The sequence below is a fragment of the Phanerochaete carnosa genome (assembly GCF_000300595.1).
Source record: "Phanerochaete carnosa HHB-10118-sp unplaced genomic scaffold PHACAscaffold_4, whole genome shotgun sequence".
NCBI classification, from domain to species: domain Eukaryota; kingdom Fungi; phylum Basidiomycota; class Agaricomycetes; order Polyporales; family Phanerochaetaceae; genus Phanerochaete; species Phanerochaete carnosa.
This window is the reverse complement of record NW_006767631.1, coordinates 1,118,370-1,137,134: the sequence shown is the minus strand read 5'-3', so window position 1 is coordinate 1,137,134 and position 18,765 is coordinate 1,118,370. Positions and strand designations below refer to the sequence as shown.

The 18,765-nt window shown below is 55.0% G+C and overlaps 7 protein-coding genes across 7 annotated transcripts; 5 read left to right on the top strand and 2 right to left on the bottom strand.

The window, feature by feature from the left end:
- Positions 1-1,958: 1,958 nt before the first annotated feature.
- On the bottom strand, positions 1,959-2,396 carry PHACADRAFT_92606 (uncharacterized protein; the record flags this gene model as incomplete). Its single annotated transcript, XM_007394324.1, has 3 exons — positions 1,959-2,031; positions 2,105-2,191; positions 2,254-2,396. The coding sequence occupies 3 exons, from the start codon at positions 2,394-2,396 to the stop codon at positions 1,959-1,961; spliced, it is 303 nt and encodes a 100-aa protein (XP_007394386.1).
- A 128-nt stretch (positions 2,397-2,524) lies between these two features.
- On the top strand, positions 2,525-4,616 carry PHACADRAFT_253729 (uncharacterized protein). Its single transcript, XM_007394323.1, has 9 exons — positions 2,525-2,575; positions 2,626-2,672; positions 2,731-2,766; positions 2,825-2,877; positions 2,928-2,997; positions 3,059-3,093; positions 3,149-3,327; positions 3,382-3,617; positions 3,668-4,616. Exons 1-9 carry the CDS (start codon positions 2,557-2,559, stop codon positions 4,283-4,285), a joined length of 1,293 nt encoding a protein of 430 aa, XP_007394385.1. The 5' UTR covers positions 2,525-2,556; the 3' UTR covers positions 4,286-4,616.
- Positions 4,617-4,701: 85 nt separating this feature from the next.
- Positions 4,702-6,616, top strand: PHACADRAFT_172219 (uncharacterized protein). Its single transcript, XM_007394322.1, has 6 exons — positions 4,702-4,940; positions 4,996-5,073; positions 5,139-5,216; positions 5,270-5,553; positions 5,612-5,760; positions 5,808-6,616. Exons 1-6 carry the CDS (start codon positions 4,839-4,841, stop codon positions 6,521-6,523), a joined length of 1,407 nt encoding a protein of 468 aa, XP_007394384.1. The 5' UTR covers positions 4,702-4,838; the 3' UTR covers positions 6,524-6,616.
- Positions 6,617-6,767: 151 nt separating this feature from the next.
- Positions 6,768-10,881, top strand: PHACADRAFT_253726 (uncharacterized protein). Its single transcript, XM_007394321.1, has 3 exons — positions 6,768-7,872; positions 8,005-9,998; positions 10,055-10,881. Exons 1-3 carry the CDS (start codon positions 7,044-7,046, stop codon positions 10,547-10,549), a joined length of 3,318 nt encoding a protein of 1,105 aa, XP_007394383.1. The 5' UTR covers positions 6,768-7,043; the 3' UTR covers positions 10,550-10,881.
- Positions 10,882-13,943: 3,062 nt separating this feature from the next.
- Positions 13,944-14,455, bottom strand: PHACADRAFT_253725 (uncharacterized protein). Its single transcript, XM_007394320.1, has one exon. It carries the CDS (start codon positions 14,325-14,327, stop codon positions 13,980-13,982), a length of 348 nt encoding a protein of 115 aa, XP_007394382.1. The 5' UTR covers positions 14,328-14,455; the 3' UTR covers positions 13,944-13,979.
- A 642-nt stretch (positions 14,456-15,097) lies between these two features.
- PHACADRAFT_27363 (uncharacterized protein) lies at positions 15,098-15,521 on the top strand (the record flags this gene model as incomplete). Its single annotated transcript, XM_007393984.1, has 3 exons — positions 15,098-15,105; positions 15,163-15,414; positions 15,476-15,521. 3 exons carry the CDS (start codon positions 15,098-15,100, stop codon positions 15,519-15,521), a joined length of 306 nt encoding a protein of 101 aa, XP_007394046.1.
- Positions 15,522-15,866: 345 nt separating this feature from the next.
- Positions 15,867-17,764, top strand: PHACADRAFT_253724 (uncharacterized protein). The gene is made up of 3 exons (XM_007394319.1): positions 15,867-16,337; positions 16,391-17,230; positions 17,287-17,764. The coding sequence occupies exons 1-3, from the start codon at positions 16,267-16,269 to the stop codon at positions 17,567-17,569; spliced, it is 1,194 nt and encodes a 397-aa protein (XP_007394381.1). The 5' UTR covers positions 15,867-16,266; the 3' UTR covers positions 17,570-17,764.
- Positions 17,765-18,765: the final 1,001 nt, after the last annotated feature.

The following is an 18,765-nucleotide window of genomic DNA, read 5'->3' as shown; positions in this document are numbered from 1 at the left end:
AGGGCGTAGATATAGCACAGGTCGTTCATGTGAAGGATCAAATCCCATAAGCGACCAAGCCTTCCGCGAACTTGCGATAAATGTTCGGGGCTTGAGAGGCGACCAGACCCCAAGAACTTGGACGACTGCTTTCTCTTCGTTCCGTTGCAATATCACTTGTCAGGCCTTCTGATGCGCTGGGGGCGTCGCAAAGACCCCGGTGCCGTAAGGCAAGGGATAACATTCTGACAGATTAACCAGGGGGGCGTGAGAGCACCTGCCAATTCACCTGTGGCCCTTAGTACGGATCGTCTGGCAAATCTCGCGGGTGTTGTCTGAAGAGCACTCACCCGGGGGAACATGGACAACCGCAGCTCGCAGACATCCGGTGTCACTTCGGACAACGGGGGCGGTTTTCATTTGATGATCTCAACGTCGCACGCTAAGGACGATCACAGGCACTCCTTGCGCAACGAGCACTGATCAAACTCCGTTCACGTGCAGACGCGATATCGGCACTGTGCCATGAGATGCCTGGCCCTGGCCCCGTCGGAGGTCGCGTGGCGTCATGCGAACGCTGCGCAGCTCCAATCGGCGGAGCAGCCGCCATCATCCTCGACGGTCTCGACGTTTCCGTCGCAACGCTGACGCAAGTCATCTCCCACCGCAATGGGATCATGATCAACCGGTTCCCAACGAGTGGGGGTGCGCTGTGCGGTGCGCTTGGTGTCACACCTGGGGCCAGTATCAAGACGCATAGCCGGACTCGATTCTGCCGCGGGCCTTGCGGCGATCAAATTCCCATTCGCGCGACGGCGTTGGACGACTCTCAGGCAAAAAGATATTGACGGCCTTGTAACGACCTCGGGAGTGCGACCGGCGGCGGGATGTGGGCGAAACGTACTGCACATTACCTCATGGTCACTGCATCGTGCCTGCGAAAGATAGAACATTCAATTGAAACAGGATCATGATTGTGGTCGGCGACAGTGCTTGCTTGGTCATCGCGAGACGCACAAATCATTAAAAACTCGGCCTGCGTCTACAATGGCACGCAGAGCTACATAGCCAAGAGGCCCAGACTGGGTGATGAACATATATACAGAACACCTCCGAAGTTAGCAAAGCGTCATGCAAACAGAAAGGCACACAGGTATCTCCTCACAAAGCGCAGGGATTATGATGAACATCATGCAGCCATATCTGTCAGGGCACGCACTGCGAAGCAAACTGAGATGTCCCACCAGACAGTGAGACCATTTGACAGATTATGTCTGGTTGATCCCGAGGCAGCTCTGAAGATAAGCGGGCTTGGGTTATAAGAACGGCAGGGGTCTCGATCGACTGCGCTCAATTGGCGACGCATTGCGGGGATAGACAGTGCTCCAGCAGGAGGGCTATGACGAAGACGACATCATAACCAAGAGCACAGCATGTTGGCAGAGCCGACTATGATGCTCGATCTTGAGGGTGATGTGCGTGCTATCCACAGAGCATACGGCAGGACTGGCCGGTCGTCCTGAGCATCGCAAGGGTCAGCAAATCGCAGCGAGCCGCATAGGCCGAGACAACCACCCTCGTAGCTATCCCGACACAGGTCCTGAACAAAGTCGACCAACGGCCGCTATCGGGTTGTCGGGGGCGGCTGACGGGTAGAAAGCGGAAAAAAGTACAGTCCGCTGCACGACATGATATCTTCGGGTCGTCACCCTCGTACAGTAGCGCAGCCCTGTTCATCAATACCGCAAAGCTACGCTACGAACACCAACACTCACCTGCCAGTAGAGGAGCTGACACGTCGCGTGCTACAATTCTCTCGGCTAACCAGGCCTGCATCCTACTGCAACGTAATCCAGTTGCACTCTCCTGCAAACGCAGGGGAGCTTCGAGGGCATCGCGGGGGCAACATGCGGGGGATAACGCTCGCGTATTGTCTTCTGCGAGATTAGGACGTACATCTGAACGTCTATCAAAGGATGCTATGCGTCCTTCGGATCGCCTTGTGGGTACCTCTGAACGTCTCTCCATGGTTTCCCTTTCGGTAACTGCTGACTATGAGAACGCCAGCAAGGCCCGCCGCCGCTCAGCGCGTACTCCGCGCAAACTCGGAGCAAAGTGCGCTCACCTAGCCTGCGGAGGAAGTTTTATCTCCCCTGTGGTGACATCCGCATCAACATATCGTGTAATTTCGACCGCAGGACGCCCAGTACATCTACCACGATGAAAACCACGTTACAGGGTTCCGCACCGCTCAATTACGTGCGACTGACTTACATTCTGAACACGCGCGGAATGGGCCAACAATGAAACTGCGAGTTGCCTGAAGCGTCCTCTTCTCTCTCACAGCTGTACTGGACAAGCTCAGCGATTCGACATTTCTTCGTCTCGGGCGTGGTGGTCGCACTCGTTTCGGACATGGAGGACAGGCGCCTGCTTAGATTGATTTCGCTGCTTAGTATTTTAAGCTTAGTATTTTAAGCCCACGTGGGTGCTCATTGAAAAGCCGTACGACTTTTTGGCTCCCGTTCCCCATCTCTGCTCCCTACCACCATCTTTCTCCTCCACTAAGCAGTCAACATGGTCTACAAGGTCGCTGGTATGTTAAATTCCCCATCTCTCGCTGGGGACTAGCTCAATCTCTGTCAGATGTCTCTCTTGCTGCTTTCGGTCGCAAGGAGATTGAGATCGCTGAGGTACAGCTAGCAGCAGCCAGGATGTAACAATCGTGTTGACTAAAACGACTTCCTGTAGAATGAGATGCCCGGACTGATGAATATGCGCCAAAAGGTATGTTTCTAGGTCGGTTTGACGACTTTCACGGGCATTGATATCGTGGGGTGTCTAGTACGGCGAGTCCAAGCCTCTCAAGGGCGCGCGCATCGCTGGATGCCTTCACATGTGAGCCCCTTCTGCATCATCATTCGGCGCTTTATTTACCGCTCGCACAGGACCATCCAGACCGCCGTCCTCATCGAGACTTTAACCGCCCTGGGCGCTGAAGTTACCTGGTCTTCCTGCGTAAGCTCCCCCATATCAGTTTCACCTTATCGATGGGGAACTCAGCGCTTTGGGGCAACAGAACATCTTTTCCACTCAGGACCATGCCGCAGCAGCGTATGTGAACTCAGCCGAATAGCATGGGAAAATGTCACCAAATTCTTGCACACAGTATCGCTGCCACCGGCGTCCCTGTCTTTGCCTGGAAGGGCGAGACCGAGGAGGAGTACACGTGGTGTATCGAGCAGAGTCTGGCGGCTTTCCCCGACGGCCAGTCTCTCAACATGATCCTCGACGACGGTGGTGACCTCACCACTATCGTCCACGAGAAATACCCTCAGTACTTGAAGAGTGAGCTCCGTGTCTTTTGCCATTGTAAGCTTTTTGCCTAAACTGTTCTCTTAGACGTCCGTGGTCTTTCGGAAGAGACCACCACTGGTGTTCATCATCTCTACAAGATGTTCCGTGATGGCAAGCTTAAGGTTCCTGCTATCAACGTCAACGATTCCGTTACCAAGTCCAAGTTCGACAACCTCTACGGCTGCCGCGAGTCGCTGGTCGACGGTATCAAGCGTGCTACTGATGTCATGCTTGCTGGTAAGGTCGCTGTCGTCGCTGGTTTCGGCGATGTCGGCAAGGGTGTAAGTGCATACGCAGATCCTTGGAAAGCTATTTACTCACAGATGTTTAGTGCGCGGAGTCCCTGAGGTCCTACGGTGCTCGTGTCATTATCACCGAGATCGACCCCATCAATGCTCTCCAGGCCGCGATGGCTGGTTACGAGGTTACCACCATGGAGGAGGCCGCTCCTCGCGGTAACGTCTTCGTCACCACTACCGGTAACCGGGACATCCTCGTCGCGAAGCACTTCGAGGTTATGCCCGAGGACGCCATCGTTTGCAACATCGGCCACTTCGACGTCGAGATCGATGTCGCTTGGCTGAAGAAGAACGCGAAGCAGATCGTCAACGTCAAGCCTCAGGTTGACCGCCTCACCATGCCCTCTGGTCGCCACATTATCCTCCTTGCTGAAGGCCGCCTCGTCAACCTGGGCTGCGCTACCGGCCACCCCTCGTGGGTCATGTCGTGCTCATTCACCAACCAGGTCCTCGCGCAGATTGCGCTCTGGACCAACACCAAGCAGTTCCCCCTCGGCGTGCACATTCTCCCGAAAGAACTCGATGAGGAGGTTGCCCGGGCGCATCTCGGGTCGCTCAACGTCAAACTCACGACGCTCAGCAAGGAGCAGGCCTCTTACCTCGACCTGCCCGTCAACGGCCCATACAAGCCCTCGCACTACCGCTACTAAATGGCGAATACTTCATCGTGTACGCGACGTGCAGGAGCGGCCTCAACGAGCCCTTTAACCGATGACTGATGGGCGGGATCTTAACATCCCCTTCGCTGGGAAGACAGGATTTCAACGCTCCTGTGTGCATGGTCAGGTCCGGGCGCCGGCGATGTGTCTTATGACTATCGTCGTAGATGGAGATGGCCGCGGGTGGTGGTGGTAGTCGGGGCCTCAACGTGCCCGAGTGTAGCCATATGATTGTAGAAGGTGTATGAATTACATAGAGTGGATCCCTGCAAGAGCCATATGCCGTATCGAGTGACCGCGCGCGATGGGCTAGCTGTTTCAAAGAGGAAACGCTTGCGCAGAACTTTGACCTGAACGATGTTATCGAAATTTGCTAGCTGGTTTGATCCTTGATATCGGTCTGTATTGTCATCGCCTCTCGATTACAAACTCCAAGGGCTGCTAGATAAAAGAGCAGACACATGGTATATAGGACCAGATACACATACGTACTCTGCCTTTCTCTCGCAGAGCGCACTGCAGCATATATAATCGCCCCGGCACAATGACCCAAGAAGTATCCGTGCTCGGCCCCGTCGACCCTGCATCTGTCCAAGATGAAGGACAAGAAAAGGCCGCGCCTTGGATAGTGCGGAAGCTAGTTGGGGTACGTGAGCTCCGTGCATCTACGAGGGCGGGGGATTGAGTGGGGCTGGATACAGTCGATGACTGGGCGGATTGTGATGTCCTCTTGGGAGACCCTAAGAGCCTCTGGGACAAATATCGTCTGTCTGTCTCCGGTGTGCATTCTAATCCTACTAGTGGGGAACCAGCTGGGCGGGAACGACTGATAAGTGGTCCATAGTGGGGAGACTCTTCGCCGCTGCTCCTGCCATGTATACGCTTCCGCGACCTCGCTGTACACAGCATTATTGCAGCCACCGTACGCGCTTTCCTTTTCCTGGATCGCCTTTGGGGTGCTGACAATCGTGGCAGGGCGGCATGGCCGCCGTCGCAGCACCGGTGATGGGTCCTGTGTCCGACGCGATAATGGATACGGCTGGCGACGGCATCTTCGTCGAGATCGGGATGCATGCCAGTTCCGAACTTACAACAGAGCTTGCGGACCACCTTGGAATTGAAAAGCCCTTCGACTTCATTTTACCCATACACTCGGACAAGCTGCAGACGACGGGAATCAAAGAGCTCCTCATCACGTTAAAGTACAAGCACATTCATGAGGATGCACTGCTAGGGTTCTATCGTGGAAGCTTACACAGGTAAGAGCCCATCGTATCCTTTTGATCTTGAGCCGATTGAAATGCTTTGCGCTTGAAGGGATTCCTCGCTCTTTTCTAGTGTCATGGGCTACTTATCTACGCAGAAGGGCTGGTTCTCGCCTTACTTATTTGCAAGCGGACGAAGACCTATCATACCCCGGTCAATGAAACCTGACGTGGTTTTTTGTCATGGTCCTTTCCTTCCAGGCGAGTCAATGGTCCGGCTGGGTGAAGAAGCATCTAATATGTTGCAGGCGACTACCAGGTTGGACAGGCTTTACTTGCTGAATCTGCTCTCGTGATCAGCTTGGCTCCTGCTCCTCCTGCGACCCCTTCAGGGACACCCAAATCATCATACTCGTCACTTTCGATCCCCAACTTTAAAGACCTCAGCCTCTCGAACATGTTCTCCCGCTCGCGGACGCCCTCCCCTGTACCCTCTCTCACGCCTCTCCCTTCGACATTAAAGCCTCGCCGGATGGTCGTCCTTCTGGTCGGACTTAAGCCACACCGTGCCGGAATCTGGACGAGCAGCCAGCGCCCGTCAGAGAGCGTCATCTATTACCAGCTGCTCAACGGTTGTCCGACGATCGTCATTCCTGTCAAACTCGGCGCGCCGCTTCTCGGGTGGGATACGCTCACCTTGGACCGTCTGTGGAAGGTCACCCTGCCGAAGGACGGCGAGGCGCTCGACGGCACGACGGGCTTTAGTGGAATCGTGAAGACGATATTCGAGTACTTGGATCTCTGTGTGGACTGGGGTAGGGTCGTTCTGTCCACACAGCAGAACGAATTGGACGTGTCTGTCGCCGCGAGCGACACCGAGACCGATGTGGATTTGAAGAAGATCGCTTTGAAAGATGCGCTTTCCCTGCTTGTCGCGGGCGCGGTGAGGAGTGGAGAAAGCGAGGAGGTGAAGAAGAAGGTAGATAAGGACAGAAGCGGGATTGCTATGTGGAGGATCCCATGAGTATCGTCCGAGGGTAGACAGAACTGTAACAAGGTGTATTACGCCTCCGAGTGCGCCGGCTTCTCTCCGGCCGTCACTCTCCATGTGACCGTGACCTACCGCGATTTCTCGCCGAGAGACGGCCGGTGAGCACCGCGGAGCAAGCCAGGAATGGACGGGGAGGCCGATGCCGGCGGGACGGGACCGAGATTGCTTTCACGCGTCTGAATCGACTTGTCAGAAACATTTGTATCTTTGCCGGCTGCCCGCTTGGCCTGGTCCACCGCCTCCGTCCCTGCCTCGTCCTCAAGGCCATTTCCATCCAGATCTGTGGAAAAGAAATCGCAGCTGGCGGCGGATAAAATCCCTTAGGTCCTTGCCTCTCTTCGCCTACTCTTCTCTCGCAACCCCATCTATCTATTCTCTCTGCACCAAATCGATTGCGCCTGCCTATCCTCAGCGGATTCTTCACCTGCGTCCGTAGCTTTGTGTATCTCCCACTTTGTCAGCTTTGCATGCATAGATTTGGTCGCCGTTCATCATGATGTCGAACGTGCAACACAGTGCGCAATCCCCGCCCCTCTCCTACGCTGACAGGGTCAAGAAGTCCCAGCGGGCAAACGCTGCCCCCTCGACCTCAAGTCAGCGTCCACAGGCTGGCAGCCAGTCCCCATCTGCAAGCGCCGTTACGCAACCAAATGCTGCTAAGGCGGCGAAGCCCCCAGCCGCAGAACCTCCTGCGAAGCTGCAGCAAGTAGCTCCCCCCGCACCAACCGACCGCCAGTCCTCCTCTCCCGTTACCCCACGAAAAGCGGCAGAGCACAAGCCTATCAATGGTCAGCCGAGCTCGAGCACCGTTGACCCTGTGGCGGGGCCGTCTTCTACTCCAGCGAAGAAGGCAGCTGCCCCGCCTATGGTCAATGTGTGGAGTTTACGTAAAGAACAAATGGCTCGAGCTCACTCTCAGCAAACGACTAAGAGTTCAGAATCGTCTTCGCAAGCCCCTGTGTTGAGTTTGAAGGACCCAAGCCCCGCCTCCACTGCCCCCATTGCCTCCATCGCCTCCACCGCCTCGAGCTCTGCCTCAGCGTCGACGTTTGCCCAAAAGGAGCCAGAAGCTTCTAGCAGCACACTGCCGCCGAAGCCTGCCGCTGCTGATCTGCCCGCATCGACGGAAGAGGAGGATGACCCTTGGGTCGTACAGCCGAACCGTGCACCTACCGCGGTACCCTTGCCTCGACTAGACGCGACGTCTTGGCCGGAAGTAGGGAAGGCTCTTTCGTCAGCTTCTAACCCGCAGGGGAGTAGTGGAGGCGTGGAGAAGGATGATAAGAATAAAAGGGAGGCGCAAGGGAGTGGACAGAGACGAGGTAAGTATAGTGTCGTCTACACGCTTCATCTGGACTTCACCCCTTTCCCACTATGAATGACTGCAGTCGTTCAAACCAAATATTTACACGTGGACCTCGGACTCCAAGCTGATGCTGATGTCGGTTCGTCAGGTGAAAAGCTCAAATGGGTACCTATCCCTGCAGAGGAGCTGCGAGCTGCTGCAGACGCCCGGCGGACTACGCAGTCTTCGGCCAATAGTCGTTCACAGTCTCAACAACGAGCGCGGGAGTCCTCGTCCGGAAATGCCAGTCGGTCCACACATGGATCGCAAGAGCGGAACAAAGGCTCCAGTGGAAGAGGCCAGAATGCTTTCGGCTCAGCATCGCATTCTGAAGCGCATAGCAGGTCGGGTAGCATACAGTCAAGCCCGAAGCATCCATCGACCCGGCTTCGTAGGATGCCTGACGAAGGGATGCACAGCAGGCGGTCCTCGAGAGCGAATTCGCCTCGTCCGTACACTGGACCGACTGTCCCTCCTTCAGCCCCGGCCGCACATTCGTCTCAGGTTGAGATGCCTCAGCCAGTCTCAGCAAACGGGGTAGCATATTATCCGCCGGTGCCGCACGTACCGAACTCGTATGGTATCCCAACCCCGCCGTATCCTCCTCCTGGGTCAATACCACCTGGCTACAACTCCACTTACGCCGCTTATCCATCCTATCCGCCGTATCCTCCTCCAGCTGGACAGCCTTACACGTACTGGGGTGTGCCCCAGGATCCTCGACAGCCCTACCCGGTCTCGTCTCAGTCTCAATCCCCCACCACTCATTCGTCCTCACTGGTGAGATCTCGAGACGCAACGCCGCCGACGTCAGTTGGACCATCACCCGGCGAAGAACGCTTTGAGCCCACTGCCGGCATTACGGGCGATAAAGAGGCATCGAGAGAAGCTCAGAAACCGTCGAGCAGACAGAGATTGTTGAGCTTCGGGAGCATAGGAGCTGATGGAGAGATTTTGGGCGAGGACGGTGAAGCCACTCAAGATGACATGGACAAGTCTGGGACGCTTGGCCTAAGTCTGAAGTCGCTCACCATTAGCAACGACGCGGAGGCCACACCGCGGACGGCAGATCACGCCGTACAGGCGGGAGCCGCGAGTAGGGAGGCGGTTCCAGGAGAGGCAGGGCAGTCGACAAGGCCTCATCAGATCCCACCGCCAGCTTCTTATATGGGGATGTCGAGTGCTCGCCCGGCGGCAGGCACTGCACCAGGCGCTATAAACGGAGATGAACAGAGCGTCATTGAGGCACCACCTTCTCGGCCCACTATTGAGTTCGGCACCACCAGCCAGGCGATCGTCGAAGAAGAGCTCACTTCGTCGCAGTCTGCCGTGCTGGTGCAGCCAGCGCAGCCAGTCTCAGGCGCTGCTGGTACCTCAGAGCTTACACCAGAAAGCATCCCGCTGCGCGTGCGACTCTCGCCTCTGGGCTCCATTGTTAATGCAGAAGGTCTGCCGCCTACTCCCGCACCTGCATCTGCCGGTGGTGCTCTGTACGCAGACAGCGATCCGGTGCCGGCGCTGACTGAGAACACTAGGGACGATGAGCTTCGTGTGCGGGACTTTGGCTATGGCTTTGGCAGGGGACGATTTGAAACGGGATACGTCCCTCGCGAAGACCGTGGATTCAAGGACAGGCCGTACTATGGCGGGCGGTCGGCGCCGCGCTCATACGATGAAGGCTACAGACGAGGGTTTGGTGGACGCCGGGGCCGTGGCTCGACCCGTGGATATGGTCGCGGAGGTCGTGGAGGCCGCGACTACACCGGCGGACGGGGCTCATATCCGCGCTACCCTCCGCGAGATATCGACGTTGACCCTGAGGAGAATATTGGATACGGTGTGCCGCTTGTAGATCCCGCTATGTACTACGGCCCACCTGTTCCGCCTACTGGCTTCGTCCCACCGGCATATGACGTGTACGCACCATATGGCGCGGGATATCCCCTGCCGCCTGTGCCAGTCGTTACCCCGACCGCGCCGGTGCCAACACCGGTGACGAAGCTGTCGTTCCCGCTTGATCCGACGAGATACTATCTCCTGGGGCAACTAGAGTACTACCTGGGTGAGGACAATATGGCGCAAGACCTTTATCTCCGAAAGCATGTGAGTAGCGGTTCAGCTCACCTATGGACCACAGTACTAAGTATGTATCCGCGCAGATGGACTCTTGTGGATGGATCACCGTCATGCTTCTCGCGTCCTTCCCGCGTGTGAAAACCCTGACGTACGACCCGCAGCTCGTCAAGGATGTGCTCACCTTGTCTTCATTAGTCCAGGTTAGGGGAGACTGGGTCCGCCCGTATAAGTGGGAGCGGTATGTGCTGCCTGATGCTGCGCTGAGCGTCGTCGACTCGAGCGAGAGCGCCTCGGGCTACGTGTCTCCTCCGCCGGTCGATGTCGAGCAGCTTCTCCTGCAAAATCCGCCCCCGCAGCCCCCCGGTGATCCTTCAACTGCCGAAGAAGGTGGGGGCCCGCTTGCGGCCCGGGTACATGTGCAGCTGCAGACGGTCGACGGCGGCCAGGAAACCGCTATCGACGAAGTTCACGAATACGAGGAGGAGGAAGATGAGGAGGAAGACGACGTTGTCTTCGTGTTAGGAAAAGATGCCAGCCGCGCATGGACCCCCGAGCGAAAGACTGAGCCTTCAGCTTAACCTCACACCCTGGACACGCATGCATGTCTCACAGTCCGCCAGCCGACCTGTTACCTGTCCTTTGCGAAGGAGAGTCCATTATCTCCCGCTCCACCTCATGAACGCATGATCATTGTGTTTTCGTGTAGCCCTTCTCGATCAATGGTGGTCTTTCGCGTTATCGCCCCAATCCGCCTTCTTCTTTCCTTCCGCGGCTCTCACAACCACATCTCGCATCGCATGCTCAATGCTGACCGGCCACTATATTCTATTTCTCCTTGACTCTTCTCGGGTTTTCTTCTTATGAATCTACACGCATTAAATTAATCGTCGTCTCTGTCTGCTGTGTGCATAATAATGTAATATTTCCCCTCTTGCTATGAAAGGCAATGTGTCGTAGCTCTTGTTTTCAGCCGTGCACTCTCGTTCCCTCTTTTCTGTGTCTGCACGCCAATTCAAACTGCGTTTTGTTATATGGCTTCAGTGCAATGATGGGACCGGAATGTCAGGAACGGAGACCAGCGAACCCCACCATGCTGACGCTGCAACCACTTTGTGTGGCTGCCGTCCGCCCTACACAGCTGCACGGATGAGACTGTGGTGACAGTATCTGGGAGATATTGAACATCACGCGGGCGCGATTTCGGTCATTCGAGAATCTGATCGTTGAGCGTTGGTTTTTGTCTGACCATGTCATACAAGTCTCAAGATACTCCGCATCCGAGAATCTGACCATATTCTCTACACCCAAGAATCGTGAGGCTGCTGCTCCAGCATCCGCCATGGCTCAATATCCTGCAGCCTAGGTTATACATATGTTCTATTGTAGTCTCCCGTCATTCAATGTGCACTTTTATGTATCGAACACGAACGAACGTGAGCTCTGAGGCTCTGTGGGCGCCATTCTGTTGCGGGGAGATCTCGGATCGGGGCGGATTTCGCATTGCACAAAATCATGATTTCGGTCGTACGAATCTCAGACGAAAACCAAGCCTCAAAGATCACGATAGTCCGGATCCCAAAATTTGCCAGATCTTGAGCTCCACAGTCTCATCCGTGCAGCTGTGTAGCATCGGTACTTTATAATTACGGGCGCTCTGGTCGTCTACGGCATGCAAGCAGGGTAACATCTGCTTCGGATTTGTGATATAAAACAAAATGACTGTATGAATGTATACAATCGGATTTATGATACAGCAGGACATTCCAGTCCAATGCACTGATACTCATACATGTCATGCATATGGGTACTACGGTCTTCGGGCGCCTCTGTTCGTCCACGCTACACGTGCGCGCTTGATCTTGAACCATCCTCTGGCTCTCATTATAGACTTGTGCTGACTCTAGCTGCGTCCAACTCAGTACACTAGGCCTGACTTATGCTGAATGCAGCTCAGTCAAATCTGTTATGCATGCTTCAACCACACGCCAATGGGTGCATAGGCTACACGACTACGCGTCCCAATGCTCACCACTGCCCCAACAGTTGCCGCCAACCACCTACCTCCAAAAACAAGGCCGTCTGTATGGCGCAGTATGCCTACAGAACAAGCTGCTTGGTGCGCTGTTCCCCAATGGGTTGACAGACCTGACGGACGTGTAGGCTCCGCCAACGACATGGCAGTCTTATCCCGGCCACCCCTTCAAGTTAATGAGCGAATAGATTTGTTATCAGGCAATATAATTATACATTAAATGACAAACTAGACATGTACAGGTCAAGTTGGGGCACACAATCGAACAATTCTTGCCGTTCCCTATCAGCTCCAGTTACGTCTTATCTCCGACCTGTCGGGAACACGCAACGGTTCTCGACCGTCGCCACCAGCCAATCCGGATCGACCTCCCCTCCCCTTTTCTTCAGCTCCGCCCATCGGTTCCTCTTAGACGTCTTCAGCTCGGTGTACCATTTCATGAGGGCCTCCGCTTGGATGTAGTATCCACCTAGACACTTTGAAACGTTCGGGTATGGAAAGGCTTTTGTTTCCAATACTGTCGCAGCTGCCTCGATGGTCGTTCCTGGTGGTAGAACCATGAACGCATCTTCCGGCTCTTCTACCACTATAAACAGGAGCCCACCAGCGCGGAAGAGCGCGCGAACATTGATGCGGTGGTCTTGATAGATGAGGGGGGTTGGCGTGCCAAAGTAGTTGAAGGTGTGCTCAACCTCATACGGGAAGCGACCGAGGTAAGGGATGAAGTTGAACGGGTGGTACATTTCGAGCCAATAAGTGTCATCGCCCGTGTCTGAAGCAGAGGCTGCAAACCAGTCAGAGCTCCATCCCGGGGGCTCGACAGATACATTCGCGCGCCATGATTCCAAGAGCTCCTTGAGCGCATCCATCGGCGGATAGCGCGCACCACTATACGGGAATGGCAGAGCTAGACTGCAAAAGACGAAATCCTATCATGCACAAAATTCAGCACATATGGACAGACTATACTTTGGGGCGTACAGCGACTTACCCTAGGAAGCTCCTCGTCCCGCTCTCCGCAAATCAACTCGTTCCGTTGAAGACAACCTGCCAGCGTGTATGGAGGAACGTCGCCAAAGCTGTACAAGGCGAGTTCGCCAAACCCGTTCCCTACGACGAGCAGTCCGAGTCTGTCGTCGAAGTCGTATGTCGCAGCTAAATACAGCGCTGGCATGTCTGTGCCTGCCAACATCGCAGATGTCGCCCCGTTCGTGTTGCCATCACTGGAGTCACAGCCGGTCGGAATCCACGTAGTGACTAGACTGTAGGCATCTTCCGTCCGCTCGCTATCCGCGATATACAACACAGAATGACACCTGTGCCCAAAGGACGGAGAGAGGATAACCGGGTAGCGCTCTGTCGAGACATCTGGTGTGGACCAGCGGTGGACAGGACGATATTGTCCGCCCACCGTCTCGAGAGGGATAGCATAGACGTGCAGCCCGAAGGAACTGCATACAACAATATGGGTGGTGACTGATTCTGTGTACGGCGAGCACTCGATCAAAAATTCGATTGCGGCGGACGTGACTCGGTCGTCGAAATACATGATCTCTGTGTCGATGACTAGCGGTGGAGCGTCGTCCGATGGAAGTGTATATAGAGAAAGCCGGTAAGGTTCGACAACGGCAGCTAGGCTGTTGTGGAAAGCCATCGCGACACAACCGCCCTTGTACAGCGGTGAGGTAGAGACTAAGACACATAAAAACGTCACTCAGTTTCAAACTGGGCTCTTGATAGAACCGGTTGACGTAACCATCTTCCCAGTTCCAGACGCAAGGCACACTTAACTCGTCGTAGAGTCCGAATCCTATCAAGCGCCCGCGGAGGGTTCGGAGGACAGCTGCGCCCTCCAGGTATGCTTTCCGATAAAAGGTCGGGGCAGACTGGCTCGTGTAGCGCAGGCAAACTACTTGAATGGAAGGTACGCTAGAATAACGTCAGCTGTTCATAGACGGTGACGATCTTATCGCGTCTCACCGGGATCGGAGCTCGAGGGCAAACACCGCGTTGTTGCCTTGCAGATCCAACACACCGCGGTATACCGGGCCCGGAAGGTAGCACTTGGTCAGCTCGGCTGCTTGCTTTCCGCCTTGAAATAACGCCGGGACAGACCAGAGAGAAAGAGTACTCTGGTGCGCGTTCGACGAGGCCACAATGAGGAGCTGGCCTTGAAGGAGCTTGACCCATGTCACGGAGCTTGCCTGGTGAAGAGGGGTTGAAAGAGCTTCCGGCGTATTCATACCTAGTGAATTTAGGTGATATAGGGTGTTGGCTAGCCGAAGGGGATGTAAGACGAGCATTTCTACTTCGGAGCCAGACATAGCGGAGAGTGGTTTATGAAATGCCTTGTGTGATACTGGAACGTCGCGACAATAGATATAAATCCACAGTTGTGTATTTCGAGTCAAGATGTTGATCCGCTTGCAGGTCTGAGAATAGAAGGTCAATGAATGAAGCGAGATCAGACTTCTACGCAAGTATGCATGTTGAAGCAGTTTACCTGTCTCATTGCAAGCAGGCCAGGGATAGCCAGGTACATGAGAAGCCGAAGAAGTGCGTCTTCATCGAGGACAAACATGGTTGTTGCAAAAAATAGTGTGAAAGGAGAGTCTTGCCCTCTCCTGTTTTACTCGTTCCGTCCACTCTAAACTCCGACAGTTAAAAGCAGGTGGACGTCAAAAACCCGGGAGACTGACAGGTCAGACAAGACGCGGTCAGGTTTGACAGAAGTCAGAAAAGATGAGGAGGGCAGCCCCTCGTCCGTACGCGGCTGACCTATATAAGTAACTGCGGAGGCAACTCGTCAGAGCTCGTCTTCAGCTGACAAAGCGTCAGCGACGTACTGTATTCCACCGCGGAGGCTCGTGTGAGTCCATGCGGGACTCATCGTGCGCGGCACGAGAAAGTGAGGACTGTGCCCCAAGCGACAGAGCGCGACGGCGGGCGTTAAGTCGCCAATGCGCAGTCTCCGGCCGGCGAAATCCGAGAGCGTTGAGTGTTAACCCTAACCTTAGCTCGTCCGCTCAGCCCGGATAACCCCGAGTAAACACTTGCTTGTGCACGTCGGACGAATCGCGCAAGCTCATCCGCCATGTCTTAGTGCGTAGTCCCGTTACGTGCTCCATTGCCTCCAATGCTGACTCTATCTCCTTCCAGCGTTATTGCTGGTCGTGCTATCAAGAACGAGTACCTCGCTTTGGGCACTCTCGGCCTGACAGGCCTGATCGTCTCTATGGCTATGGGAGGCAGCAAGAAGGACAAGGCTGTCCCTGCGTCTGGCAAACAGACTATCGAGCAGGTCAAGAACGCCGTAAAGATTGACGCAAGCTCGAGGTGCGTGGCTGTCCGTGTCTCTCCGGCCCGTTTTGCTCATGCCTGTTTCGCGTTTGTCAGCGAGGAAGAGCAGTTGTACGTGCCCTGCAGATATGTCGCTTTTAAGGGCTCAATAGTGACTAACCAGGATGGACAGCATCAAGAACTTCATTGCAGAGGCAGAGAAAGAGTCAAAACACTAGACGAAAACTGTGTACTCTCCAGAGACTGTGTTAGATGCCCGGCTTCTGCTCTATACCTTTTCTGCTACATAAACCTGTGCGAACCACTGAGTCTGTCTGAGGACCCATACTGCTCAATCTTCCACAAGTCGTTACCCGCTATAAAATATTCTGCGTGCGTAAACATTCATTCGCTTGGGGTTGGGACTTGCCAGATTTGGTTACCATCACTGTAAATCTAGCCCCGGTCTTGAGTTTGAACCCGGTTGTGCATTCTTCTTCGCCTTTCCTTACCGACAACAACTTCTGCTGCCTGAAGGACCTTTGTGTCCAGCTTCCTTCATTCCTTACTGTCTAATAAGTTCCTATCCTGTTCTATACGGTCCTTACACCTGTTACTCGGTTCGAGACCATGTCTGCTGCTGTACAAGCGACTTCAAGCTCGCCTGTGGTTTCTTCGTCCACTGTCGGCCCACGACCGCTGCAGCTGCTTGAGAGCAATTTCTCTCCCAGCTCCTCTCCTATTCTGTCTCCACGGTCGGCTTCATCATTCGGGTTCTCGACTCCGCCTCCGACAGCTCGCGGCTTCGAGTCACCCAACCCACGGAGACAATCATCCATCTCGTACTTTCCTAGCGACCATGTCGATCTGCGCTCACCCACTGTCTTGTCACGGGCTGTTGTGTCTCCCCGGAGAACAAACTCGATGGGCATATGGACGGTGGAAGGTCGTGCGAAGGGAGACAGAAGGAGTCTAGGGTCATTGATGAGGGACGTCGCGTCTCCCGTCTCTCCAGGTCCTCCAGTGGACTATGGTCCGCTTACCTTGGCTGAGAAGTGCGTGTACCTGGCAAATCTTTCTCCACGCCCACTCATACGAGCTCTCATAGACATGCCGACCTCCTTCAATTCATCGCACAGAAAGAGTCCAAATTGCTCGAGTTGCGCTCGCAGCTAGCCGTGCAGGAAGCCGAACTTGCGGAGCTGAAGCGCAAGTGGGAGCGCATTGTCAGCCGGGGCATGGATCGCGCATACTCGTCACCGCTCACCCCCGGCCGCTCACCATACGCCAACGGAGTCTCGCCCTCGTTTCCGGTGTCCTCTATCATCCCTACGGCCAGTACGGCTATCAAGGAGGGCGTGCGCCTTCTTGCTGCGGGTCTTGACCTCTCTGCCTCTGAGCCTTCGTCGCCTCCGGCGTTCTCTCCGCCCGCTCTTCCGATGTCTGGCATTGCAACTGTGTCACGTGCGTCTCTGGCTTCTACGGCTGCGATGAAGAAGGCCGCGGCGAGCAAGCACGCCGCGAACCAGAGCATCAGCTCCGCCTCGACCACAACCACTTCATCGAGCTCGGCGCCCAGCAAACGGCTCTCACAGTCTTCTGCGTCGTCACTGCTGTCTTCGCTCTCGCTCGAGGATCCCGTGGAAGACTGCGACAGTGCGCGCCCTTCGCCCATCTCGGAAGAAAAGCCGGAGGTGCCGGCAGAAGCAGTAGGCTTGCGTTCATCGCGGTCGTCGAACTCCACTTTACGGCGGCGGTCCAAAGATGCAGAGCCACGGCCGTCATCATCAGCTGTGATGCCTATGTCCGAGCCTTCGACGACGACAAGGCGACATAGCCGAACACACGACACGTCACTGTCTTCAAATGCTGCTGTGCCACAATCGGATAACTCGGGGTGGATGGGTAGCGTGGGCAAGAAGTGGGAGGAGATGCAGCAGGGAGAAACGTATGTAGATATAGCCTTTATACACCCCTCCGGAATCTAATCTATTGTCTGCACAGAGCTCTAAAGCTACAAAAGCGATCGTCGCTCCTCTTTGAGATGTCTCAATCACTCTTCAGCGCGCTCGCTTCCCCGGCGCCGACGTCACCCGCACCGAGCAAGCCTTCGCCACTATCCCCCTCTTTATCATCCGCTCCAGAGTCTCTCATGGATGACGAGCCAGAGCTCGAACATGGCCTTGGCGCCGTTATGGTACCACAGGTCGTCAGCCCGACACCTGTGCCTCCACTGAGTCAGCCTGCGAAGTCTGCAGACGACGATGACGAGGAGTGGAACTGGTAATTCCTCCTTTCGCCTTTTCCCTTTTTTTTGGCCAGTCGTCCTGGAGACGGCAGTGTGATTTTCGTGGATACGCCCTAATGTACATGCATTCCTTCGGTTTCTCGCCACTGGTACACATCTGCCTGCATTACTGTACTGTCTGCCACTATACTTGCATCGTCTGATATCCTGCATACTTGCTATACCACGTTATCGCCATGATTTGTTACAACAAAGCTTGCCTGGCTGTGTTATGCATTACTTGGAGCTCGCGCGTCTTGATAACTTAGTAGGACGTAACGCTAAGCAAATGCGTGTCAGTCAGCTGAGACACGAGTCGCTGACGCCGAAGACGCGTTTCTTTTCTTGTGTGGGAGCGCATCTTGTTACGCCGATCTTCCAGTACACACCTGCACGGATGAGACTGTGGAGCTCAAGATCTGGCAAATTTTGGGATTCAGACTATTGTGATCTTTGAGGCTTGGTTTTCGTCTGAGATTCGTACGACCGAAATCATGATTTTGTGCAATGCGAAATCCGCCCCGATCCGAGATCTCCCCGCAACAGAATGGCGCCCACAGAGCCTCAGAACTCACGTTCGTTCGTGTTCGATACATCAAAGTGCACATTGAATGACGGGAGGCTACAATAGAACATATGTATAACCTAGGCTGCAGGATATTGAGCCATGGCGGATGCTGGAGCAGCAGGCTGCGGGATGGAGAACGGTCCATCATCAAGCTCACTGGTACCTTTGCCCCCACAAGACCGGTATGCTGCCAGTATCGTGGTCATCCTCAAGGAGACCACTGCATCTCCAAATCAGGTTCTGCTTTGGTACTAGAGCTATCTGAGGGCGCCGGGGGTGCAAGGAGCATCTCTGCTTGCGCGGGTAGTGATCACTCAGAAGAATGTGGACTTGGCTGCCCCAGTCAGCCCAGCTTAGTTGTCAAATACCTGGTCGAGCGGATTGCTAGGTAGCTGAGGTCATGAATAGACCCTAGAGGGTTCATCTCTAGTTGGTCGTCAGCCGCAGCCTGATCAGCCCCGGGCAGTTCAGCAAGGCCGGCCGGTATATGCGGGCGGAGCGGTTGACATGGGCATGATGCATTCGGCAAGCTCAACAAGGTGTATGATGTGCCAAAGGTGTTGCGTAGAGGCAGAACCGAAACACGATTGGTGGGCCGATCATACTCGGGGGGCGATGAAGGAGGCAA